Consider the following 26,481-nt stretch of genomic DNA (forward strand, 5'->3'; position numbering starts at 1 on the left):
GGCATTGTTAAAAGTCATAGAAAGAACTGTTTGTAATGCTGTGCAGAATATGACTGGAAATAGAATTTTTGCCAAGTTAAATTAAAACATTTTCCCAAGCTGAAGAAAATTCTGAGCTGAGGCCCTTCATATAAGCAGTGGAGTAGAACTACATTTGTTTAAAGAATGAGCTGTGTAAATGTTCATGCAACAAGAGACCAAGAAGATCAGCAAAGTCTTTAAATATTCTTTCTTTTTTTTGTCCACAGTGAAATGTTTCCAAGTTATGATGAAAAAGAATACTAAAATGAGTTACTGTTCTTACGTGACTTGAAAACCATTATAGCTGGAGGGATTTGTTGAGGGATTTCAAAGAAAATATGTCTCCATTAATTAATATCTTCATGCAGCTGTACAAAAATATAGAATATTGATTGTTTGTACCCATTTCCAGTTAAAATTTTAAAGGAATTTTTAAGTAGTAGTCATATTTCCAAGAAGAGAGATTGATGGATTACGAGGCTATATTATTTAAGGTATACATTATCTGAGAAATACTCCTCCAAAATACAGTTTGTCATCTTTAGTGTTCTTGGCTGTGTGCAGTAAGTTCCTTTTGTGTGTAAAGTGGAAAAACATCCATATTGTGTGCACATGTGTGTGTGAGGGAGGTATGACTGATCACAAATGATCCTACATGGTTTCCTTCCTCTGGTTTTATGTGGCACTCTTTTGGTAGCAAACCAGATCAGGATGCTTATAATCCATAAAGCTGCAGAGTTTTTAAATGCAGCTCACACCAGACCTTAATTAATTGTCAGTCTCTTGCTGACCTTTACCAAGCAGCCAGGTTGAGCTGTCCTGTGTATGCTCTAGTAATGTTGGGTTGTGTTCCTTATGGTTAAAATTTCAAGTTTGGTCATAAGTTTCCTTGTCTGGATACGCTTCCAAGTCAGATTAGTATCACGTGTTAAGCACAAGAAAGAACTCTGTCTGCAATTTTTCATCAGCTTAGAAAGATGCCAGAAATCTCATTGCATCTTGCAAAAAGGCTCGTTGTGAAGAGAGTGAGGTTTAAAAAAAAAAAAATCCAGAGTATTACGAATGTGAAATGTTGGAAGGTTATGAAATCAAGCCTAGAAAAGGGGTATCACCATGGACTTGCATTAGGTTCACATTTAGCACAGATGAGCTGTTTTGCCACGACACCTTCGCTTCACTCAGTGCAAGAGGACACAGCTTGTGCTCTTGCTTTCTGCACAGGAATAAAACAGAAGGCAATTTTCTGCACAGCTGAACCGAGGAGAAAGTCTGCATCTGAACTTGATCTTGACAGGGCTTGCCTAAGGTGCAGGGGTCTGTGCTTGTTGATTCACCTGCACTCCTCCCCACAGTCACAGAAGCCAGCACAGGAGGAGACCGGGGCAGTAGCTGGTGTCAAAAACATCAGTGTGAAAAACATCAATGTGAAAAACACAAAAGCAGAAAATACTTCCCACTGTGTAGGAAAGGACTGTAAGTCTGAATAGCTTTTCTTCTGAAAATGGAAAGAAGTGCTGTTTTCACTTCCAGCATAATGAGTTAGTGCAGGATAATTACCTCTTAAGTTAAATATTTCTGATTTAAAGCGAGCAGTATGTACCAATATGTCAAATGCCCTGTAGAAAAGCCAGAATGGTGCACTAGGCAGCTCAGATTTTAGAATCAAATCACAGATGCTCCTATTAAGCTGGAGCCTTAATACAGCTGAGGGTTTACTTGTAGTGTTGATTGCCATTTCTTTTCTCAATCATGTAACAGATGGCAGCTGATCTATTGTGAAAGCAAGGCAATGCAGCTCATCCCTTGTCAAAAACCACTACAAACACCTCCGTTTTCAGATGAGCACTGCCCAGTTTTGCACTCCCCTGGCTAAAGGAACCAGGCTGTGCTTTCCCCAGATGCCTGGAGGAAGATGAAATCCAGGCAAATCCCAAGGACTGGCTGCGCTTTACCTTGCTGTGCTCCCTGTCAGCCTGTGCTTGGAGGTGTTATGTTCATTTTGGGGAAGTTACATCCATTTTGTGTGAAAATGAAGCAAAAGCATCTGCCTGAAATGAGGATGAGGAAACTTAACTACAGTTTCCTCTTTTCACCTCCCTTCCTGGCCATATATAGTAGCAGCTATTGCCACTTAGACAATGCAAATGCAAGCTGGGGGTTTATCAGTTTTGAAAAAATAGATTAAAAAACTGGATGTCTGTATAAAAAGGGGGCTTTAGGAATAATAATAATTTCTGTTGCTGGAGGAGTAAATGACCCCTTCGACTTGGTTCTTGGAGGAGTAAATGACCCCTTCCACTCCATTGCAAAATACAAATAAAGCCTGACAAAGTCCACCAGTGCTCTGAAAGGAGCTGGAGTTGAATTGTTAAGGCTTTTTGTGCCTTATGGATAGAATAATACAGATGAAGAAAAGCAGTTGCATTTTGCATTTTGACTCTTCCCCGAAAGACTCATTCTCTTTCTGCTGCAGGCCCTGCTCTACTGGTGCAGCATTTACCATTTTTGCTTCCTTGTGTGTGGTGTGGAGGTGGCAGATGAAACTGGGGGTGTTGCAATGAGCTGGGCTGTCCCTTCACTTGTTTCAGCCCAGCCTCGTTTGTCCCAGCATTGCTGTTCCCTGGCCCATCAGAGCAGCAGTGACGGTGTTTGTAGCAGTGTCCACACTTTGGAATGCCTGTGGCACAGTGGGGAAGGGGCCAGGAGACAGCGAGAAGCCTCCTTGCTATCCCACACCAGGGCCGAATTCCCAAAGGGAATTGCTGGAGCCACACCCCTCCAGCTGCTGTGGAGCAGGAATCTGGGCCAAGTGGCAGACACTTGCAAGCTGAGTTTTAATAAAAGGTGTCAGGTTATTTGCAGAGCCTTGTTTGTTTGTACAACCCTTTAAGATCCAGTGTTTTCAAACCCTAAATGTGTGACCTTTAAGTCCTCAGTTAAACAAGCTTTTCCCTTTTACTCCCTTTCTTTTCCTACAGTCAATTGCTTCAGCAGACATGGATTTGAACCAGCTGGAAGCTTTCCTCACTGCCCAAACCAAAAAACAAGGTGGCATCACACCAGATCAGGCTGCAGTCATTGCAAAATTCTGGAAGAACCACCGGACTCAAATCCACGAGAGCCTGGTCAGTCAGAGCCGCTGGGATCATGGCCTGAAAAACATGAGCTGGAGAGTGGACCTGAAGTCACAGCTGAGGCACATTGATCAGATAAACACTCCTGTTGCAATAGTTGAAATGGAATTGGGGAAAAATGGGCAGGTAAGCTTCCTTTTGCAAAATATCTAAACCTGGTGTAGGTACATAGGCACTGAGGCATATTAGCTGTTGCCGAATTCACTGTGTCCAAATCAAGCCAGTTGATTTATCACCACTGGGCTTTTAATGGACTTGAAACTGGGCTCCATCTTTGCACACAAAGAAACATTCTGGGTGCTGAATGAAATTTTTGCTTGTTGTTTTTTTTTTCCTCATATCTTCATATATGTATTGACAGCTCTCTTGACATTAAGCTTGAAAAATCAGAGGATGTAGAAATCAAACATGATCTTATAATTCCGTTTGTATACCACGCACTGCAGATTCATTTAGTCTTTTTTCCTTTTAATTCAACACTAAAATTAGTTAAAATATGCAAAGTAGGAGCTGGAAAAGAGTTAAGTTCACAAATTACATTTTAGAACAAATGAGGGGAAAGACTCCTTTTTATTTTATTTTACATAACACCCATTCTTATGTTAGAACTACAGCCTTATTACCTGTCACATTATGCAATCTGGTCTTATCTGCCTGAAAGATATCTCTATATATATAGCTCTATCAGTGCTGAACACTGCCTTCCTTTTTTTATCTTTATAGTCCATAGGAATGTACAGCTAAAGGCACAGCTTCACATCTTCACATTTACTGTTGTTTTCTAACAGGAAATGTGTTTCAATCTGGTATCTTTTCTCTCTGCAATGTTCTAGTGAATTTTAAGACTTCATTTCTTAGCAGTAGCTACTGCAAACCGAGAGCTGATCTGGGCATTTTGATGTTAATAGTTAACATTTAGCAAGGCTCCTTGTATTTCATAGTGTTTTAATTGCAAGAGTAGCTGGATTGGGAATGCCTCAATCCCTAGATATGCACACACCTGGAACGTGTGTGTGCATAGGAATGATTGAATTCCAGCTGTGTGGCTAAGCCAGGACCAGGATGAACATACATGAGAGCTGGGATCCTACAGAGACAGAAGGTATTTGCTGGAGTCATTCTGTTAGTTCACCTTTCTTTGCAGCCAGTGGGAGCTGCTCCTCCCTGAGCCTTCCACTCGTGGATCTCTGCAGTGAACCAGCACAACAACGGTGTGTGGCTTCAGGTTTTTTTTCCTGGCCTCACAGAATTGGAGTTTTCTGCTCAGGATCTGTTCCTGATCTCTGTTCCTTCTGCTGAGGTTGAAAATGATTGTGTTTTATAAGCAGCGAATGGGAAAAGGTTGCTTTGTATAAAAAGGTTACAGGGAGCACATTGTAATGAGTACATTGAGTACATTAGTGAGCAAATGGGAGAAATACCTACATCCATTAAAAAATGCATCCTTTACTCAGAATTGCTGTTGTGTTTCATAAGGGGATTATGTAGTTAGTGACTCCTGTTTTGAAGCTGTTTTTCCCCCCAGTAATGGATTTTTACAGTAACATCAAGCAGCAAGGACATTTATGTTTCTTCCACCTTCTGCAGAGAGAGTCAGGGGTTGTGAACATGGAGGAGGAACACACATTTCTGAGACACTGTGATGTCTCTTACCGAACAGCCCCACAGCAAAATCCAAGTGAATTATTTTAGCAATGCCCCTTCATGCTGCAAAGGGAAATGGTTGTGTAAATGCATTTTTGGAACTGCCATCAAACACAGTTTTGCCTCCTTCCCTAAGGATACCAGTGAGCTGTGGCAAGCCTGACACTTGGTGTGAGTTCAACTGGTACTTACCAAAACAGCCATGGAGTAATTAGCATTGTCACCATTGAGTCAATGTGCATTTATTCTGAGGAGCTCTGGTTTCACATAGCCTTTAGCTGTGCATTCAGTTAATTCCCTGCTGTAAATCTTTGGGTTGAGGCTGTATGCTGCTGTGATGGGATGAGTTTTGGGTAACCACAGGTGTTTGGGGATGTCCTGGAAAGATTGGTCACAGAGACTCTTACTGGAGGTTAAACGAGTTGTTGCACACTAGATCCAGCCCACTAACTTGAAACTGTCATGTTTTACAATCTTTATTTTTACTTAATTGTTAGCACATCTCTTCTAAATATCAAGTTTTGTAGCACATCAAATACATTGATACTGGTGCCTTTCTTAAGTTTAGCAGAGAACATATTTTCTAAGAAGCTGTCAGCCATAGATGGGATTTGATGAATAATGAAGATGTGGCTTTGAAGAAGTAAGCTGGCTGGTGATTCAGGGGTAAATTATTCACAGCAGACTGTTTTCATTTGGACACATGATAACAGGGGAATATACAAATGCATTGATACGTGATGAATCCACATGAATATTTCATGGTTCCACAGAAGCAAAGAAATGCTCTGTAGAAAATGAACCTTTCCAGAAGTCACTCTGATTCTTCTCAGTGTTTCTGGCTTGGGTTTAGATCTCTGCCCAGCAGGCCAGGCTGCTTGGTGGAGCATCTGCTCCTTCTGCTTCAGTAAATAACTTGGCTTCCTGCTGGTCTTCTCTGAATTTTAGTCAGTCAGCTCTTTCATGAGGGGAGGACTGTGTGTGTGAAACCTGATGTGGTTGGGTATGGGGAATTGAAAGCGACTTCTTCATAAATGCCACTACACTGAGTTTTTGTGAATTTTGCCAAATTTCTTGATGTTTTCTGGCTGGGGAGAGACGTTTCTGGGTTTGAGAATCTATCACAACTTGCATGCATTAATTCTTGCTAGCCTTGCTGTTACTAATCAGAGAAAAAAACTAACCCTTTTCCCTAAGTGCCCTTTGAAACACTTCTGATGAGGAACATTTGAAAATACCTTGCTCTGAACTTTGAAAAATATGATGCAGGATATGTAAACTGGAATTTGAACTCTTCTTCAGTAAAGAATTTACAGCAAGATTAAAAGTTTCCTTTATGCTGATTCTGTAGTCTTTATAGATCCTGGCAAATCTATATTGAGATTAAAGGCAGGTGAACATGCTAGCCATCAGCTTTGAAAGTCCATTTTCTTTACAATATGACTAAAAATAAAATGTTAAGGCAGTTGCACTTTAGCCTGCATTTACCTTCATCTTGTGATATTTAGTGCTAGTCACTGCTGGTTCATTTTTTCCATTTGAACAGCCCATCTTTTCTTTGACACAATGGTTTTATCCTCTTGGGTTTTTTATCTACCTCTCTGACTTCCTCTTAAAACATCTATAGTTACCTGGCCCCTTCTTTATGTCCTTTTTTTTATCTTGTTCTCCCTCTCTGAGCATGTCTGTTGGCCAACCTGGCTTGGCACTAAGATCATATTTAAACTTCTTTTCTGGAGTTTGTGGATATTGTTTTCCTCCTGAGATGTGCCTCTCCCCTGGGGCTCTGTTCTTCCTGTGGGCTGACTTGCCAGTAAGTTTTTCTTTATATAAATATGTAGTATTATATAAAAATATATAGTATTATCTATTTTGCAGTTTAATATCTGAGACTGATCAGATATCACAGATTGGCTGAGAATTCGTTCTTGGCTTTTTTGCTTTAACTTATTTACAGAAGGAGTATTTCCACATACATTTCTTTTCAGTGTTTGAGATACCAGTAATCCATGTAATATCCCTTCTGTTGGAGCTTTGTTGGATCTTAAAGCATGTTTTATGATCAAAGAGTATTTCCTGCCCTGGTTTAACATGAAGCTGGGATTCTCCTGCAGGATTTCTTCCTGGAAAGACCTGAGATAATTGCATCAGGATTATGGATTAAAGGGGTTTTTTTCCCAAAATATTGTATCTCTCTTCTCTTTCCTTTTCTAAAAGTATCTGCCTGACAGAGTTGATGACAGACAGTAAGTAAATACCACAATGTAGCAAATACCAGCAGCTCCATACAAAGTAAGAAATCAGGATCATTTCTTTCAAACTTAAAGTGCAAATAGCCTTTCATTCCATGCACTTTCTCTGGTCTGAAATCACCAGGGATATGTATCTTCACAAAAACCCAAGTGTTTTTCTTTAAAGAACAGGCAATCAATAGGAACAAACTTCTGAGTGAAAGTCTAATATTCCATACTTATGGCTATATTTGGATATTTAGCAAGCTAAAATCCTTTCTGATGAAAGGACTTGCTGAGTGAAGTGCACCTTTGCCAGTGCAGCAGCATACTTGATGCTGAAAAGGTAGGAACTGTCAGCTGGCAGTTTATCTACTGTCTGATAGAGGCTGGGTCCAGCCCCTAGTAATTCAGAGAAAATAATACTTCTAATAGTCATTCAGGCAATAATTGTCTTAGTTCATGTGTGGAAAGAGTTCATAAGGAGTATAGACAATTGCCATGTGCTGTGTATAGGAGATAAAATGCTACCAGTATTTTGAAGGTCTGCAGCTTGACATTTCATCAAGTTTTAGTTGCAATGATTAAAAAGATTTAATTAATGCCTTAGGAAGGAGTGAAGTAGGTCTCAAAGTAAATTTCTGGGACATGAATTTTTTTTTTCTGACTTGTTAATTATATCTACACAAATTTAGGCTGAATTTTCTATCATCTGTGCCACAAACAAATTACATTTATTTTTAGCATTCACACATGACCATGCTTTCACCATGCAATAAAAAAAAAAAAAATCTTAGAATTTCCCTTCTGTAAAACTCTTTCCCTTGCTGGGGGAACTCTGCTGAGGATGTGGTGGTATTTGGTGCATTTTTTAAAGCCATTTTCCTCTTGGCTTTTGTCAGCTACAGTTATCCCCAGCCAGGGCTGTCAGAGAGGTCAGACCAAGAGAATATCAGGAATAAACTTATGCCATGAGGAGGAAGGATTATGGCTGCTCCTGCTTTTGCCTCTCTGTGACTCCAGGTCAGGCTGCTTCAGAGATCTGGCTGAAAATAGCCCCAGATAATGGATCTCCAGTCTTTTTTATGTAAGGATCTGTTTGAAAAGGCAGATTTGCTTTTTTGTAGGGTATCAGTGTGGGCAAGGCAATGCATGGGGAGATGAAAAGCAGCTCCGTGTACCCAAACCAAAATAACACCTGCAAAGAGGAAGGAAAAGCAACCACCAAACCATTTTTCCTTTCCAGTCATAATCTATCTTAATCTTTAGCTATTAACATCATCAGAAACGATGTTCTACTCCAAAATGGGAAAGCACAGGCATTTAGAAGCCAAATTAATCAACTTAACCCCAATGGGCTTAGTATTTTCGTGTGATTAAAATGATAGAAAGTGGTAAGTCCGAGTCAGTTAGAAAAAAAATCACCTTTGTGGCCGAATGTAATAATTTGAGCTTTTGTTCACCTTGGAAATTTATGAGCTGGAGGGAACAGTTACGTAAGGGCAGTACAGTGCAAAAGCAAATAAAAAATGGAGAGGGCAGCAGGTCACTCAGCACAGAGGAAACGAACACAGTTGACTGACTCAGCTCAGTTATTTACTTAATCCCCTGTGTGATACTCTCTGTAGTCCTTTACTTCCACAATTTTTGTCACCTTCTTGGAGTGGAGAGAGGCTTGGGGAAGAAAAAGAGAATTTTGTTATTTGTGGTTCTTGAGATGTGGAAGTGTAATAAATATGTTAAGGAGATAAGAGCATTAAATGGAGGTATTAAATAACTGTCTGACTCAAACTGTCACTTTTCCACTGGGACTATTTGACAGTATTTTTTTACCTCATGTATACATTCCTATACAAAGCAAGGTTATTCTGTAATCAGTAGTGCTGACAGTTCCCATGCTGGTTTATTTGTGCCCTGTGGATGTGGATGTGCAAATGCACACATACTCATTTATTCCCTGTCTTTACTCTAGAACTGGGTTTGCTGAAGTAATTAAATAGAATAAGTTAACTCAGATATATTTATTATTTTTGATTGTTGCTGAGCTCAGGGTATTACAGGGGAAATTCTGCATTAATTGAAGGTGAGCTGTATGAAGCCTGCAGCAATGCCTGTTTACTGCCTTTCATCTGCCTAAATTCACATTCAGCCCTGGACCTTTGAAATTTTTACCTTCTCAGGTCTTGCACATTATGACAGAGGACTTGCAATCTGTTATATATGATATCAATAAATATTTTGCAATCTAACATCAATCTGGCATTCACACACAGCAATAAAATGTGGGATAGCTTTGATGAAATGTCCTCCAGAGCATCTCTGGGGTCAGCTGACCTGGCTGCTGAAAATTGTCCCAGGAAAAGTGTTTCCCCACCTAGCTATTCTTGGAGTTGGCTCTACAGAGCCAGAGACCCTAAATTACATCTCCCCCATCTTCCCAAAGGAGTTGTTCTGTCTGAGGCAGGTTGGCAGAGCAGCTTCTGTGTGACACTTGCACTAATGCTATGTAAATCATCACAGGCAGTCCCACTGTGTGCAATTCCCCACCACTATGGACTTGGGGCTGTGTGGGGAGTGTCTGCAGATGTGCAAATTCAAGCCCTGGATTTGCACAGAATTAAATTTGCCACGTGCACACTTGCATCATTTGGCTGCATGACCTTGCAGCAGAGCCAGTCTGGAATTGAGGCGAAATTTAATTGAAGGACCAGCACTTGTAATCTCCACTAGCATCTTTTTAACAGAAGTCAAAAATTTTGCATGATTCTCAAAAAACATTTTAAAAAGGGGAAATTCCTTTGCTGGAGAGTCTGCATACAGCAAATCAAAGTCTCTTTGCATCTTAGTTCTAGTGGTGTTGTCCATCAGTTCTTCAGAGGACTTGGATATAAGTACTGGCAAAGAATTTGTTCTTTTTTTTTTTCTAGGAAAAACAGGAGTTGTTATGAACACAAGTGCCTGCTGCATTGGCTGACAAAGCATCTTGTTTTTACAGGCCTAGCCTGGCCAAATACATTTTAAATTGTTGTTTTGCCAGCTGGCCAGCCTTGCCCCTCTTGACACTGTGCCACGTTGCTGCTGAGCAGTGCTTTCGAGATCCTTTTGTCATGATCTCTTCTGAGATCTCTGAGCATTGGCATTCGGGGTGTAAGTAAGAAGAGGTTCTTAATTTGTTTTAATTAGGAAGAGCTGCTGCAGGAGAAGGTGTTAGAAGATACAAAAGGAGAAAGCTGGCACATAACTGAGGAGAAACACTTGTAGAGTATTATACTCCTTTTGCTGCTTAATACTTTGGATTATCTTTATCTTAAATATATGTGTGCATGTATATATATTTATACACTTTTCATAAAAGATGGTCCCCAGTTTTTGCTGTGCAGGAATTGATGCAATAGAAGAAACAACACAGTTCACAGTGGCAAAGTAAAATCCCTTCAGTTCATGGCTGGATCTCAGTGTAATCTTCTCATTGAGCAGACGTTGGCATTCTAGTTTCTGCAAACTAGAGCTTTGCATCCTTCTAGAGCTTCTACTCACCCTAGTTAAAAATGAAAAAAGATAATCATATTTTTTTCTTTCTGTTTCTTCCTATCACACTGTTTACCAAACCTTTGATTGCCCAGGTAGCTGGGTTCTGGTGGTGTGCAGAGCTGTCCTTGGGCTAGCTGAGCATTAATGCCGAGGTGCTGTGAGCTCCCTGCACAGAAATGCAGCTAATCTCCATGTGAAATGCTTGCAGTACTGGCACCCTGTTTGGATTTTTATCCTGTTTGGATAAAAATCTTCCTTTTATGTACACACAACATGAAATGTGGATGCATTTCAGAGCACAAAGACTTGTATGTGAATTTATTATGAGATACTGGCATATATGTGAAACCCAGGAAGTTATGAAATGCAGTCAGAATTCTTTTGGAAGGGTTGACACGACTGATATATATTAGTTCAAAAGACAATCTGATTGAAGGACCAGGTTCAGTAAGTTGCTAAACAAAAATTAATTTGTACTTGTTACATTGGTTCTTGGACATATTTATAGCAGTTCACAAACTGTGACTGAGGTGAAAGGTTCACCAGCAGAGTCTCACACAGCCATCAAGTATCAAATTGATAACCACATCCACTCTCCTTTCTAAAATGAGTTTATCCCTGAGAAGCCTTCAAATATCAGGAATTTTAAGGTGTCATGCTCTCAGCAGTACTGGACATAAAGCACCACAAGTCCTCACTCTTGCTGCACTTGCTCTTGCTGTTACAAACCAGAGCAGTGCTGCCTAGGGCCTTCTAGAGGCCAGCAGAGAAGTTTTGGGAGAGGCTCCTGCCCTTTCCCAGGGAATGAATGAAGACTGTAGGAAACAAAGCCTTTTTTTTCCTCCGGCTTCACTTAACCTCTATATTAAATGGGTTTGTCTGCTCCTTGCTATGCTGGCTTCACCCTGTCAAAATACAGATGGAAAGAAAGGCAGGAAATGGAAGTGCCACAGGAGATCACACGTGGGTTTGAGAGGGTGGGTTTGGTGTCAGATCTTTTTTCCTTGCTGGGTGGTGAACTTGAGAAGTTCCGGACCTTTGCTGCTTGTCCTGAGCCTTGTGCTGCCCACAGTCCATGGAGCTGAAAGTGGCTGAGTGAGTCAAAATGATTTTTTTTTTTTGTTCCCTTCCTCACTCTTCAGTTTTTTTTCACCCACATTATTTTTAGTGTGGATTGATTTGTTGAAGGGACAGGTTGAGGGCAGAATTGAACAAAAGAAATTGAGAGCTGTGCCTTGCCTTGAAAAAGAAAAGCTAATTTAAGCATACATGTTGAAAGAGCCACCATTTTAAATTCTAGCTAGTGATCTCTTGAACAGAAATGAAGCAGCTCTCCTTGAATGCTGAGGATAACTTCTCTGAAGTGCCAGTTTTTCTTCCAAGAATGGAGGAGGAATAGAAAATGAGAAACTGTTGGATGAGTTCTGTATTGTAGGATTCATCTGGAGAAGGATGGGAAAGGTATCTGCTATAGAAATGATCTAAAAGGATATCTGGAGGAGGGAATCTGCACTGACTGCAAGAACAGGGGAATCTTGATACTTGAACAGCATTGGTATTCTTTGTTTCTAGAAAGTTTCTCAGCTCTGGGGGTTTGTGACAGCAGTAACGGGAAACACAACTGAAATACTGCTCCTATTGCTTGCCTGGTTATTTGGTCTGGTGTTAGTGGGAAATGTGATGAGCTGAGCCACAGCTTGGCTGAGGAGCCTGAAGTGATGCTGTAAGTCTGGGAGCAGCAACAGAGTCCTGACTTACAGCTTTAACAAATAAACTCATTTATTGTCCAGGGTTTTTTATTCATTCAATGGTACAAGAAGTTGGTGGGTGTTGACAATTTCAGCCTCAAATTTGCTTTCTCTGTTTTTTCTCTGTTTCCTTGCATGCATCTGATCCAATTTTTTTTCTTTTTGCTTGTTTTGAAAATACTTCCTGAGGCAGTGGGGTGAAGCATGGGTTTCCCTGCATTTCTCTGAAAGGAGATGGTTGGGAGGAGATCGCTGGCAAGTGCTTTTGGTTAAGCCATCATTGTCCTATATACTACTTGAGGAAATGACTACTTTGAACATAATTCCTGGAGCAAATCCTCTTCATTTAGAAAGAGATTCTAACTTACAAAGGATACAAGACAATCCTTTGATTAAGAAACCTCTTGCAGCTGTAATTTTGCATAGACCTTGACACAAGGGGCTTTTTTTCTGTCCTCCTTTCAAATTATCAGTTGCAGAACTCCACAGAGATAATCAGACATGCAAATCTTCAATATATTTTTAGTTCAACTCACTGATGTATATTCATTAATATGTTAATATGACAAGGAAAGCATAATTTAAATTGCATATACTTAATTTGGTTAATAAATGCTTGAAATGCAGTCCCAATTTTAGAAGTAGCCATACTTGATACCAATTTTTCGGGGAGTTTTTTTTCCCCTTTTAAATCACAAGGAGAGCATAAAACCTCTTGTTTGATGTACAGAAATAACTCTGTGGTGCTTTTTACCTTGACCATACACAACCAAAGGACCTCTGTGCTGGGAATGAGTGCTCCTTGTACGCATTGTCACGTTCCTAATGATTGAATTGTAATAAATTGCGTCAGTGGAGACCCAGTGAGGATTGTGGTGGTGTAATTTGAGTTCCCAGACTGCATGAGGTGGAGTTAGATGGGCAGATAAAAGATGAAAAGAGCAAAGTTTCCTCATGTTCAAAGACGACCAGGCTCCACCAATGCAAATCAGGGATGTGCTTGCCCTGTATTTCATTTGCAGTGGCCTAACTAAATGAGATACAAATTACTGCTGGAAGTAGAATTAGACAGCTTCTGAATCTTGGTTGTACATGCAAAGCTGCTATAATATCCAGATTTTTTTTTTTTTTAAAGCCCTGAAGTGGTATTTGAATGCTTACAGGCAATAAACTTTTCAGTCAATTGATTCCATTTCTGTTGAATTGCCCTCAAAAGTGAAGCTGTGCTTTAAGGACTATTAAAAATTTTCATTCCATTTAACCTGTAAATACACCAAAGGACTTGAGAAAATGACTTTGATAATTGCCTTTTTTTGGGGGGGCGGGGGAAGGCTTCAGCCTGGAAGGCAGCATTTTAAAAGGACTCAGCATTGAGGAGAGTCTCTAACATATCCAGTTAGAGCCAGTTCCATTGGCCTGACTTCCTTGCTCTGAAGTAATGAGGTGTGACAGATCATGAGTGCAGTGCATCGTGGTCAGGACCAATAACTCCTTTAAGAAAATTACATTCCTGCTCTAAGCAGTCGTTGGGAGTTATCTGCAGCTAATTGCAAACCGCCTGCTTTTACAGGAATGGAACTCTCATGTTTCCCGTGAATGTCACCGTGATATGCTCCAAGGCAGCTGTGAAGTGCAACTGTCTGGGAGAAAGCTCCAGTCTGATCAGATTTAATTAGACTGGAACCTGTTCCTGCCTACAAATATCTGATTATACACAAAGAGAACAAACACGCCACTTGACAGAATTGGCTTTTGTGATAGCTGCTGCTGTGAGAAACGTGGAAAAGAGGTGTTGATTCACGTGCTCCTTCCCACTGAAGATTGAACAGTGAGCTGTGTCTGCATCCTGCTGGTCACCCAGAGCTCTCCAGAGAGGAGATGGAGAAACCCAGGCTGCTTGAGGGAATGATAAATCTCTCTGCCTTGGGCTATTCCCTCTAAGAATACGGGCTCCAAAGGAAAGCAAGCGTTACTAGGTCAACTCTAGGAGCCTCAGGTTTGGTGAGATAGATTCCACCCTCTTTCTGAACTGCCTAGTGATTAATGTAGCTTGACAACTCTCAAATGAGTGGTGTGGTTGAAGCCTCATCACTTTGCTCAGCTCAGGGCAGTGGAGGCAAACTGCCTTAGCCTTCGTTTTTTAGGAAGCAAAAGCAGGAAAGAAATGCAGCACCTCCCATTACTCTGTGGGAAGTGTAGTTGAGTGAATGTCGTTAAACTGTCAGCCGAAGAAGTGCAGGCTGCTGGGTGAGAGACCTGTATTTGCATTAAATCAAAACCCTTGGCCTAAAAATTAATGCAAGTTATAAATGAAGCTATAAAGAAAGCCTCTTTAAATGTGAGTTTCTTTTTTAAAGTCATATTGAACAAGCACTGAGTTTACTGAGCAGAATTTACAGGTTTTAATCAGACCAAGTGTTTTGCATTGGTGTTATCCGTGCTAACAGCGTGGATAAGCTGTGATCCAGGAGCACTGAGATATGTCATGGTCTGGATATGAGGTGTGACTGAGCCACTTTCCTCTGCAAGCACACCAAGTCAAGGTGGGTGGATGCTGAGGGAGAAGAGAGACAATTCCTGCAGCTGAGAGGGAGGGTTTGAAAGATGATGGACAAATGGACAGTTTCAAGGGCTTGAAGCTGTTCTCTGGGGAAGGAGGCAGTGAAGAAAAGAAGAGGCTTGTTTTCCCAGGCACAGGGCTTGGAGATCAAAAGGACTGTCACCTCTGAAGGGGGCTGTTCTCCAGAGCTGCTGGGGGAGAGCTTAATTTGAGGGACATCCCAGTGGCTTTTGGGGTGTCTGAGAGAGGTTGACTTGCTGTGATCCCCATGCAGAAGCTACCTGGTAACAAAGCAAATCTTTGAGTTTTATCCTAAACCATCGACTCTTGCTCTGAGCAGGAAGTGCTTTCTTTCAAAGGGAATTGGATGGTGCTGTTCTCTGGCATTGCTTTTTGGAAGAGGATTTTTGGAAGGGGCTGTGAGAGGTGAGGTGCTGTGCTCCAAGCCTGGCCCTTCCTTCTACCCCTTTGTTTGCATGACACCGTGTGGAGTCTCCACAGATTCTTCTGGTTCCCAGGAGAGATTTCAGCTCCTGCCTTTCCCTCGGGGCAGCACACAGAGCTCCTGGCCAGAGGGCTGAGCATGGCCAGTGCTTTTATGTGCCAACAGGGAGTGTGGGATTTGCTGCCAGCCAGGAATTTACACATGACTTCAAATACTCCTCCGGGTCAGCCTGGCTCATCATGTCCCATCGTAGGAAGTGACAGCAGTGTCCAACTGATGCCTTGGGAAGGCTGAGCTGGAACAGAGACTGGACAGAGCTGGAGAAAAAAGTAGGGATTTATTGAAAGGCCTCCAGGATCCACCTTGGGCAGGACAGGGCCTGACCAGGGCTACACCCAAGGTGGACACAAAATGGCCACAAAATGGCTGACCAGTCACAAAGTCTTATATCTTTGTAAGTTTTGGTCCATTTGCATCTTGGGGTTGAATTGTCCCATTCCAGCTCCAGGCTGTGAGGTCCCATCCTTCTTGTTCCTCCCTCCAGCCCACCCTGGTTTGTGCTTTTGAGGCTGGCAGTTGTCCTTGGTGTGCAGCAGGAGAAGGATTTGTTTTGTGTCCCTGCTCTGTGCAGAGCTGAGTGACACTGCCTGTGAGCTCAGAGCTGCACCCCTGGGCACCACAGGACCTGAAATACATGGAAGCTCAAACTCAAGGCATCACAACAGCCCTGTGTCCTCTCAGAGGGCAGGGAATTGTCACCAGACTCTCCCTTTGCTGCCTCACCACTTCCCCATTTGGCAGCATTCCCTGCTCCTCCATGCCCTCCTTCCTTCTGTGCCCTCTGCTCGCCTCTGGTTGTGTGTTTGTTTTCTCTCCCACACTGACTCTGTTTCATTCACTGCCCAGAATAATAAGAGGTTTGTTGAAAGGGTGCTGCCAAGTAATTTGTCTTCTTCATTCATTCTCTCTTTGTTTAATGTTTGCTTTTGCTGTGCTTTGAATACAAAATTATTAATTTCATCGTAGTTTTTTTCAATAGTATTTATTATTCTGGAGACTCCTACTCAACCCCTCTTACTGCCATAAAAATCTCATAAATGAATACTTTATAATCAGTTATGATGGTATTCTAATTCCCATTTCAAGGATACAGTCTGAAGGCAGAGAACATAGACACAAGGATTTCTATTAATTCTGGTGGCCAGTGTGAAAAACCCTCAACCCAAGTTCCCAGAGTGCAGAGCCTTTGTGGTATTGCCAGGGAACATCTCTGACAGTGCAGCCACAGCACTGATGGACATCAGTCCTGCAAACCAGTCCCCAGGTGCTTCTGGCTAAGCCTGGAGTGAGTTATCACCTGGACAGATGTTGGCTTGGGCCTCCTGTATGCACACAAGAACATTTCCCTGTGGGCAAAGAAGTTTATTTAATGGCTCCATGCATTATAGTGGCAGGACACTCATGATGTCTCGAAGCTACTGGAGAAAATATTAGTGGAATTTTTTTTTCCCTGCTGGTTCCACTTTCATTTCTTCTGCCTCTCCTCTTTTCCCTCCTACCTTTCTCTGCTTTCATTTCTTGTGCCTCTTTTCCCTCTTACCTTTCCTTGCTGGTTCTACTTTCATTTCTTCTGCCTCTCCTCTTTTCCCTCCTACCTTTCTCTGCTTTCATTTCTTGTGCCTCTTTTCCCTCTTACTTTTCCTTGCTGGTTCTACTTTCATTTCTTCTGCATCGCCTCTTTTCCCTCCTACCTTTCTCTGCTTTCATTTCTTGTGCCTCTTTTCCTTCTTACCTTTCCTTGCTGGTTCTACTTTCATTTCTTCTGCCTCTCCTCTTTTCCCTTCTGCCCCCCAGGATGCTGTTCTCCTCTTTCCTCCGCTTTTTTTATTACCTTGGCTTCCTCCTCACTCTTGAATTTGGTTCTTCATTTTGTATCAGCAGAGCTACTGGGGTTTTTTTCTTTATTGGAGTTGTGCAACACAGCAAAGGACCATGAAGTGTCCCAGTTAAAGCTGTCCATGAGCACAGGAAGGTGCAAAGGCTGTCCTGGGGAAGGTTCAGCTTTGCAGGGTGTCTCCCTGTGCTGTTGCTTTCCATTATCCTACTGAGCCCCAGTGCTGTGTTATGGAAACGGTGTGTGGTTCTTGCTCTGTGGCACAGCTGATTTTTCTGGGAAGCTGTGACTAGATTGTATTCCTATGGTTGAGTGTGCTTTGGTGTTGGGGGTTTTTTAAAGCACTGAAATTTTATGTGAAACTCTTTGTCTAAAATTCTGTGGGTTTAGTGAACAGAGCTTTAAAAACAAGGATGGAATACAGAAGAATTACTTGGCACCTGCATCTTCTAATATATTTGAAGTAATAAGCTTTATGTGGTATATTTGTGTAGCTAAGCTGTAAAATTTTGTTCCCAGTGATGATTATGCTAAGAACCAGCTTTGCTAGCTGAGGTGCACATGAACTCAAACAAGGTTTATTACCCTGGAGACTTGATTAGAATTGGGCAGAGGGCAGCTTGAAAGGAAGCAGCCTGTTTGCATTTCAAGTGAGCTGCCACCACAATGAAGACGTGCACACTGCTGTCAGTTAGAATTGTCCCTCAGCCTGGAGCAGTGGAACCTCAGGCTGGTGACAGGACACGTGAGGACATCACTGCTCCTTCCTCCTGGTGGTTTTTCCCCTTTGGAGCAGTGAATCGTGTGGCAATCCCAGCTTCCAGCAGGATGCTGTCTGTCAAGGATGGATTTACGGAGAGAATCGATTGTGCACGCGCCGGGTGAAATCTTCAGATGCCTCATTGAACATCAGCAAACCAAAGGGTCATTATCCTTTCCCCTCTGCCCCCTTCACCTCATCTGTCATCTGTTTGTAGCCTGCACTAATCTCCCTCTCCAGGCCTTTATTGGGAGTTGGCCTCACTTGAAAATAGATTTTTGAGAACCCAGTATGAACAAATGGGTCCGTTGCACATTGAAATGAGTATTTTTTTTCCTCTCCTCGGTGGTAAACAAGCCTCACAGTGTGGGCATTGTTAATGCAAATTCCAGCATCCTTTTGATACTCAATGGTATTTTTGATGAAGGCAAGGGTTGGGTCACCCAAGTGGATGGAACATGACTTTTTGTGCTGAAAACCAGGACATGGAGATCTCTTACACTTGAAATTATGAAGATGTGTTTTGTCCATGGTTTCACACTCCTCTGTACAAGCAAACCTTTATCTCTCAGGCTTGTGTTTAGTCTTCAGACTTGGCTGGCACTAATTAGAGACAAATCAGGTGAAAAACAATGAGTCATGTTGAGGAAAAGGTGTGGGCTTTTTTCTATTGAAGCAAAGTGCTTTACATGAGCAGTCTGTATTTCTGGTTAAGCACAAGGAGATTTTCATGTCCTGCCAGGGTATTTTTAAGTATTAAAGTAATAGCATAAGACCCTAAACAGAAAAAACCCCACCATTTTACAATCATGGGTATGTTACACCACTAAAGAAATTGCCATTGTTGCACTGTAAGTTCTGGGCTGAAAACCTCACACTTTACAGAGCTAATGGCACATCTTTGTGCCCCTGATAAATTCTCAGTGTGTTTGGTTTCACATGCAGCCTTCCCTTTGCACAAGCAGCTGGCTAAAAACAAGCTCTCGTGGCTTTTTCTGCTCTTCACTTTCTCTCCTCTCTCTTCCTAGCTCTGAAATTTTCCCTTTGAGTCACAGAAATGTGTTAGGTACTCGTGTAGCTCACCCCCTCACAAACATGCATGCCCAATGGACTCTTTTTGGAAACTTGTGTTCAAACTCACAAGGCTGCACCCCTGCCAACTTGCTGTGTGTGGGTGTGCCAGGAGCAAATTATCAATTACTGACAAGGAGAGAAATCTCCAGGGTGGAGGAGGCCCTGAAGATACCCAGAGAGTGTTTCTTCTGAGGTTCCTGCAAGGATAGAAATCTGGTTGTTTCAATGGCTTGCAGAGCATGGGGTGACATCAGGCTGGCAACCTGTCACCAGTGGGGTTTCAGCATCTCCATAAACACCTTGGACACGGGTCTTAAATAGATACTAAGGACATTTGTTAATGGAGCTAAATTGGGAGCAGCCCAGGTATTTTCTGAGATATTTTCTGGAGGTCTTTTGGGAGGAATTTCTTTGCTGAAAAGGTGATTAAACATTGGAATGGGCTGCCCAGGGAGGTGGTGGAGTCACCATCCCTGGAGGTGTTTCAGGAGAGACTGGATGTGTCACTCGGTGCCATGGTCTGACTGACCCCGTGGTGTTGTGTCAGTCTGGGTTGGACTCCATGGTCCCAGAGGTCTTTCCCAGCCCAATCTTAACCTCTCAAAGATGCTTTTTTGTCCTGTGTTTGTGTAACCTCAAAGGTTTTGCTTCTCCTCTAGCATTTAATTTCTAATAATTCCTATATTAAGCAAATGTTTTAAGGGGAAGGGAGGAAGTGCATGCTGCTTGTAAAGCTCTGCATTGCTTGTTAGTGGAAGCTGCATCAGCCTGGAGTTGTTTTATCCCCCGACACAATCATCGTCATCATCACATCTCTTTTTGTGCACTTGCCACCCCTTTCTTTTTCCACCCAGGGAAATCAGAATCTAAAAGGGAGCCTTGGGAGCTTGTCTTGTTTGAAAAACCTCCAGATTTCTGGCTTGCCGTCACTGTCATCATTGAACAGCATTGCAGTCAGGTACCATGGTGATCTTAAACACTGCCACACTGCCTGCATGTACTTGTCAAATCATTTTTGGAAGGGTTTTTTAAATTGCTTTGATTCCAAGATGCTGAAACAAGAGGCATGTCTAATCCCACTACAATGTCAATGCTATTTACCTGAGAAGAAACTAATTTTTAATGATTTGCTTAGTGTTTGTCAGCCCCTTGCTCCTTTGTACAGCTTCTGACGTGGGAATCTGCCCGAGTAAAAGTGCTGAAAACTGGAATACAGATGGAGCTCTGCTTCTGGAGATGGCTTTCAGATGAACACTGGTAAGGAACTCTCTGAAAGCAGAAATACAAAACAATGTTCTCCTGACTTCCCTGGCCTTTAACTTGGTCAGGAAGCAGCTCTTAGCAGTCTTGTTCTGGGCTTGAAATGATTTTCTAGAATGTAGAAAACGCTTTGCACACAGGCCTCCAGGCCATGGCCACAGAAGAATCAAGAAGTGAAAGAGGAGAACCAATTTAGAATTGTGTTCAGACATCCCTTGTGGCACCAGGGCTGTGTAATTTATCTTCCCTGTGATTCCAGAACCATATTAGAGCCCAAGAATCCTCTTCCCTGTGGATGTGACAGTGGTTAGCACCATGATCCAGCTGATATCACCAGTGAAGGATAGCAAGGGTTTGTGCTGTCTCTAAGCCAGTGAGGTTGGAATTCCTAGTTCTTCCTAACCTGAAGCATGCAAGCAATGAAAAAAGCTTTCTTTTGAGGGGCTGTGAAGTTTGAGAAAGCCAAGAAACAAGTTAATGACAACTTAAACTAAAAGCATACCGTAATTGTTCCTTTTTATCTCCTAATTCATGGCTCACATAAGGATCAAGTGGCCAGAAGCACCAGAAACTACCTTACTGGGAAACTGGGGCAGGGGCTGGAAATACATCTTTGAGTGGGAGAGTTTTCTTCTGGGAGAACTTTTATCAATATAAACATCGAAACACAGAAAATCTGGTTCTGTTGTATCTAAATAACTCATTGTGTTGGCTTGACAAAGGCTGATTTTCAGCATCTAAAGTAAAAGGAGATTTCTGTTTATTTACTTGTTATTAATCTCAGGATCTGAGATTCAAAATTGTTGATTTTTTTTCTCCTACTTCAAAAAGAAGGCCACAGCCTCTTCCTGGGGCAGATCCCTGCAACACCCTCCTGAGGTCAGGCAAATCAATCCCTGGGGTTTTGTGTTCAGCTGAAGCTCTGTCTCTAAGGCTGGCCTTGTTTTTTGAAAAAAAAAGAGTCCAGAGAGCAAGATAAGGCTCGAGGTGATGAATTACTGTTGTGCTAATGGCTTGTGTTTCACTGAGCATGTAGCTGAAATGGGGCAGTATCACTGCCTCAAAGAGGTGGTGTTACATCAGGAATTCTGGAAATATTGCAGGGGTTTGTTTCCTTCCACGAGGACTTAAATTCCAGCTTTTCAGTGTGATGCTCATCCTCCCCAACATAGCCTCAGTACACTGGGCTGCCTGTTTTCCTGCTGCACAGGGGCTTGGGATGGTGTCAGAAAATGTGAATTACGATGAAAGGAGTGGAATTACTCAGGGTTTAGTTTGTTCCCTCTCCTGGCAGCAGCTGAAGGAGAGGATTTGTTTGCCAAGTTCAGTGCCAGAACATCAGTGACATTTCTGACAGATGCTGTTCTCCTGAGACATGGGCAGTGCTTCATTCTTTCTCAGCTTGGCTGGACCCACAGAGTCTCAATCTGCAAGCAGGGTGGTTTTCCCCTCTGTACTCTGGATCCTGATAACACACCTTTGGACTATTTCTTCAATTTTGTCAATATTGGGAACGGTTTCCTGGAGCTTGTATCCAAAGTATCCTTGGAAGAGATCTTTTCCCTGGAGGGATACAAAATTAATGTGACCAGACTAAAAGCAGTGGAAAAAAACAACAACAGAACACAAAATTCCAAGGGCTGCCTCCAAGAAGTTACAATAAATCTGGGAAGATTTATTCCCCACGTAATATTTGGCAGTCAGAATTGCTTCTGAATGGTTTGTGTTGAGTCTCCAGAGGTTCCTTCTGTGGTCAGGGCAGGGAGAGGCTTCTCCAGAGGGAGCCTGGGGTGGATTCCAGGGCAGATCCAGCCTGACAAAAACTGCCTTAAGCACTGCAGCTATCGGGCCTTGGGGTGAACACTCCTCAGTATTTCTGCTCCATTGCACAAATACTTGTAAAATATTTTTTATTTTGTTGTTGGTTGCTCAGCCAAAAGCCACCTGCCAAGTTCAACCAATGCAGCGAAGGGAAGTTTGTTTGTGGTACCTGTTAAAAATAAATACTATATTATTGGCTTTTTGCAGATGTTAAGATAAATATTATACATATAATATTAGGGTAACTTTACTCTGTGAATGTAGTTTTTATTTCTGCTATTAACAAAGCTTTAAAATAGTAATAGGATTGTTAATATATAATTACACTTATAATTAAACTGTCTGCTTAGTTAAAATAACATCCAGTGAACATATAATAAGGACTCTACTACTGACATGTTAACTATAAGCACCTGCCATCTGTAGAAAAAATAGACCAAAGCCCAAACTAAAAGTAATAATAAAGACCAAAACCATAACCAAGACAAGCCCAAAGAAGAGCCATACAAAATAGTTCCTAGAATATATAAACTAGTTTATAAAAAACCATAAATATGCCTGAGTCTATAAATATACAAGCTAATATAATAGAAAAAGTATTTTAAAATATCTCAAAAAATAAGTGTGCTCTTAAGTAAATGTCAAACATCCAGGCATTTAACCCTTTGCTTTATCTCTGTCTCCTGCTGTCTTTTTATTAACCTTTTTAAATTTTACCAAGAAAATAAACCTCATTTTTCACAGTACCAGTGCATGTGTTCACTGTCCATCCACTGTTCATCATCACCATCTTATCCTGATCCCTCCAAAACCACAGATACCTGGCAGCCTTCTCCTGCCTCTTTTGGGAGGTGACACTGTTTAATCTTTTTTTTTTTCTCCAGTGGTAAGAAGGGGTGAAAAGCAAGGGTTTGCTGTGAGAGGGATTTTTAGTGAGGTGTTTGTCTCCTGTTGACTCGGTGACATTGTAACAGCTGTGCCTGTAACGTTATCCTTAAGTAAAAGCTGAGAGTTTGCTGATTGTTCCCCTCTAGAGCTGGTGTCCTGTTCCCTCCTGTGTCTTTTACACTTTGACTTCTCCGTTTTTAAAACGAGGAAATTCAAGGTGAGTGCAATTTTTGGTGAGGGTTGCACATTTATAAAAGCTGTCGTACAAATAGTGGAAAAATACTTTTATATCGATTAAAAAAGAGGGAATTTGTTCCTCTAATGCTCTAAATGGAGCAAAGTCTTCATCCACCAACTGATCATCTGTTGCCCACAGAAATATTTCTGTGTGGCTCTGAGTAGTTTTCTAGACTTGCAACCAAAGATGTGAACACTTCTGCCAAAACAATTAAACCTCTTTCATTCTCCTTTCCTTTTTTTCTTTTGCCTGTTTTGCCTTTATTAGTCTTCAACAAGTGCATCTTTATATCTTTAAAATACTGAAATTTAATATCATATTGATATTTTTGCAGTGAATACCCTTCAGTGTGAAAGATTTATCACAGCGTTAATAAAGTTACTTAGACATTGTATCATACAAAACTGTAGGAAGCTGTTCTGTATCCATTTGCTGACTGTGTGGTGTTTGGAGCCGGAGGGACTGGCTGTGAAGGCAGACAGAGTTAAATCCAGGTTGTTTCATCTTTCCATTAGAAGATCTCAGTGTGTTCTAAAAACCAACCATTTATTCAAAGTTGAAGCATCACCTACAATAGTAACATGAATTCCTTTCCATTTGAGCAGGAAGCAGCCAGCACTGTCTCAGGAGTTTTTTTCACCAAGCAGAAATCCACAGGAACGAATGCCTGCTGACCTCTGTGTCTTGAACTTCTAGTTTCACTCAGCCTGCTTTCCCTGGATATCCTGTGCACTCCTTGGGTGAGGGAGTTTCATGCCAGGGAGCAGCTCTGCTGATACTCAGAATTCAGAAAAAAATGCACCAGGAGGAAATGCATAGGTCAAAAAGAGGGAAATTTTCCATCAAGGTAATATTTTTAATATTCCTTTACAGGAATGTATGTTGTACTTGTAAACCAGCAAAACAGCTGTGCTCCTTTGCTTCTTAGGGAATTTGTAAATATTAAATTTTGAAATTACATCTCAGATAATTGATGGCTAGGGGAAAACTTCAGTGTTTCACTGAGTGGCTTTCTGTGAAAGGAGCTGTCTGGCCAAACACTGCAAAGACTTCCCAAACCCTCACACTGTGATGCTGTCAGCTGTCTGTGTTATCATAATCTTACATGGATTGACATGGACAAAAGAAAAAAACATGTTGAAGATGGTGTTGAAGTGCTGGGCTGGAGCTGTTGGGTGCTCCTGGTGAGGATGAGCCAAGTGTTTGGCTTTGGAGCAGGAGAGCTCAGCCCACAGCAGCCAGATTGGAAAGTTTTAAAGTTTACAGTTTTGTTTCTGTTCTTCTCAGTTTATAGTTTTGTTTCTGTTCTTCTCAGCATGCGGAAAACTTTGTTTTTGTAGCGTTTCTGGAGAACAAGGTTAAATTCTTTCAGTGCAAGTTCATTGTATCTGACCTGGGGGGGGGGGGGAAAAAAAGTCTTTTATGCTTATCTCTAAAGTGTATTTGAAATAAAAATGAAAGAAAAATGGTAAACAATGATGGAGACAGGGCTATTTCTGTCATGGTATTCTGCCTTCTGTCCCCTGTGCACACACTGTAATTTATCGTTGCATGAGGTGAGTTCTACACCAGGCTTAAACCATTTATGAATTCCCTGTGCCAAGTGATGTTTTGCAGAGAGTGCAGGGAGGAGAAGCCCTTTTGCCTCGTGTTGTGGCTGCTGGGGGCTCTCCTCATCCTACAAAATTCAGCTTTTCACGTTGGCTTGCTCAGTGAAACGAGTGGTGGGGCAGACACCACACCAAGAGGAGGCAACACAGCATCTCCTTTATTAGCAGGGTCTCTCTTTAGCACCTTTAGGCTTTTCTCCATGAAAAACACGGCTAAAGCTTAGCTTGCCTTAGGCTTTATTTCTTCAGATGGCTGTTTGGCCTGTTCATGTGGGAAGGATCAAGTCTTGTGTTGTTCTCTGGGCACTGAATTGCAGTCCTTGTTGCAGGATTGTAAAGTCACATCTCCCAAGAAAGGCGTTTTTGTCTGGCTGAAGTGCTGGTGGCCGATGCTGGCGAGCAGCACTGTCTGCCCAGCTGGGCAGCACTTGGGTTCTCACAGCTCTGCTGCCGGGCTGGACTGGGATCTGATGGAGGGCATTAACCACCAACATGCTGATGCCTAACTGTTCACAAATGGGTGCTTGAAACAGCTTTGGGGGCAGGGGATGTTTTCCCAGGGACAGGACTTGTTTACCCAAGGTGTGTCCTGCCATCCTGTTGCACCAGAGCTCTGGCAGCTGCTGAGGTCGATGCCTCAACGTGATGAACTCGTCCCTGTGTCAGAACACCCTGTGGCTCCTTGTTGGAGCCTTGGGCCCTGAGAATTCCAGCCTTTCTGTGCTCACAGGCACTGACCCCCAGGCAAACACTGCATTGACCTGAGCCCGTGGAAAAGGCTCCAAAATTGAGTGACAGCACTGGGATTGTGGGTGTGGAGTTTGGATAGAAGTGTGGGATATCACAGGGTGGGAAACTCAGAGTTGAAGGGTTTAGACTATAGTAGTAGATATAAATCAAGATGGAGGTTTTAGGGCAGAGGCTGAATCCTTTTTCACCTTCTTCTCCATGGCTCCGGGTGGTGTTTTGTAATTGGATAGAAAAATCCACATTGTGGGCCACGGGTGGTTGGTTATTGTGTCAAAAATAAAAATAATTTCAGTGTCAATTCATAATTGGACAGTTTGTGCTTAAAATACCTTGGATAGAGATAGAGACTGTTGCAGTATTGGATACACAAAGGACAGGGCAGGCAGCAGAAGGTCGGTCAGGAAAGCTCTATTTTAATATTTCTGACTCCATTTATATACACTTTTTATAGAAGGCAAAAGTTTGGCTACACAGGTAGCCACCTCTTCAGCCTCACAGGTGAACATCACCATCAGTCATATTTCTCCTCCCAGAGGAGAAATACGTAAACAAGGTAGATAATTCTAAATATATACACAGTTTACATGGAGCTGCGTGAGAATCTCCACTATAAAAATGCAAACACTCAGAAGTCAAGAAAACTTCGGGCGACAAGAGACAGATCATTTTCTACGTTGTTGGCCAGAACTCACAGCTTGTGAGACACTAACGCAGATAAGAATTAATAAACATCTGAATCCCAACACGAACTGCATCTCCTGAGTATTGACCCCAGCTCTGACAGAAGAAAAGGAGATAACAATACCAACAGCTCCTCAGGCACAGCATATACAGGTCTCCTGGAAAGCTTTAGGGACACTTTGGGAGCTGGA

The 26,481-nt window shown here is 42.0% G+C and overlaps 2 protein-coding genes across 2 annotated transcripts in view; both read left to right on the plus strand.

The window, feature by feature from the left end:
* Positions 1 to 26,481, plus strand: part of MCM8 (minichromosome maintenance 8 homologous recombination repair factor) — a 341,212-nt gene that overhangs the window by 35,489 nt on the left and 279,242 nt on the right. The gene's annotated exons all lie outside the window — the stretch shown is intronic.
* The window catches only part of COMMD1 (copper metabolism domain containing 1), a 61,499-nt gene that overhangs the window by 14,664 nt on the left and 20,354 nt on the right, over positions 1 to 26,481 (plus strand). The window contains exon 2 of the mRNA XM_066316452.1: positions 3,000 to 3,281. Coding sequence (XP_066172549.1) covers positions 3,000 to 3,281 — 282 coding nt within the window. The remainder of the gene's footprint in view (positions 1 to 2,999; positions 3,282 to 26,481) is intronic.

Source organism: Sylvia atricapilla, chromosome 3, assembly GCF_009819655.1.
Source record: "Sylvia atricapilla isolate bSylAtr1 chromosome 3, bSylAtr1.pri, whole genome shotgun sequence".
Taxonomy (NCBI): domain Eukaryota; kingdom Metazoa; phylum Chordata; class Aves; order Passeriformes; family Sylviidae; genus Sylvia; species Sylvia atricapilla.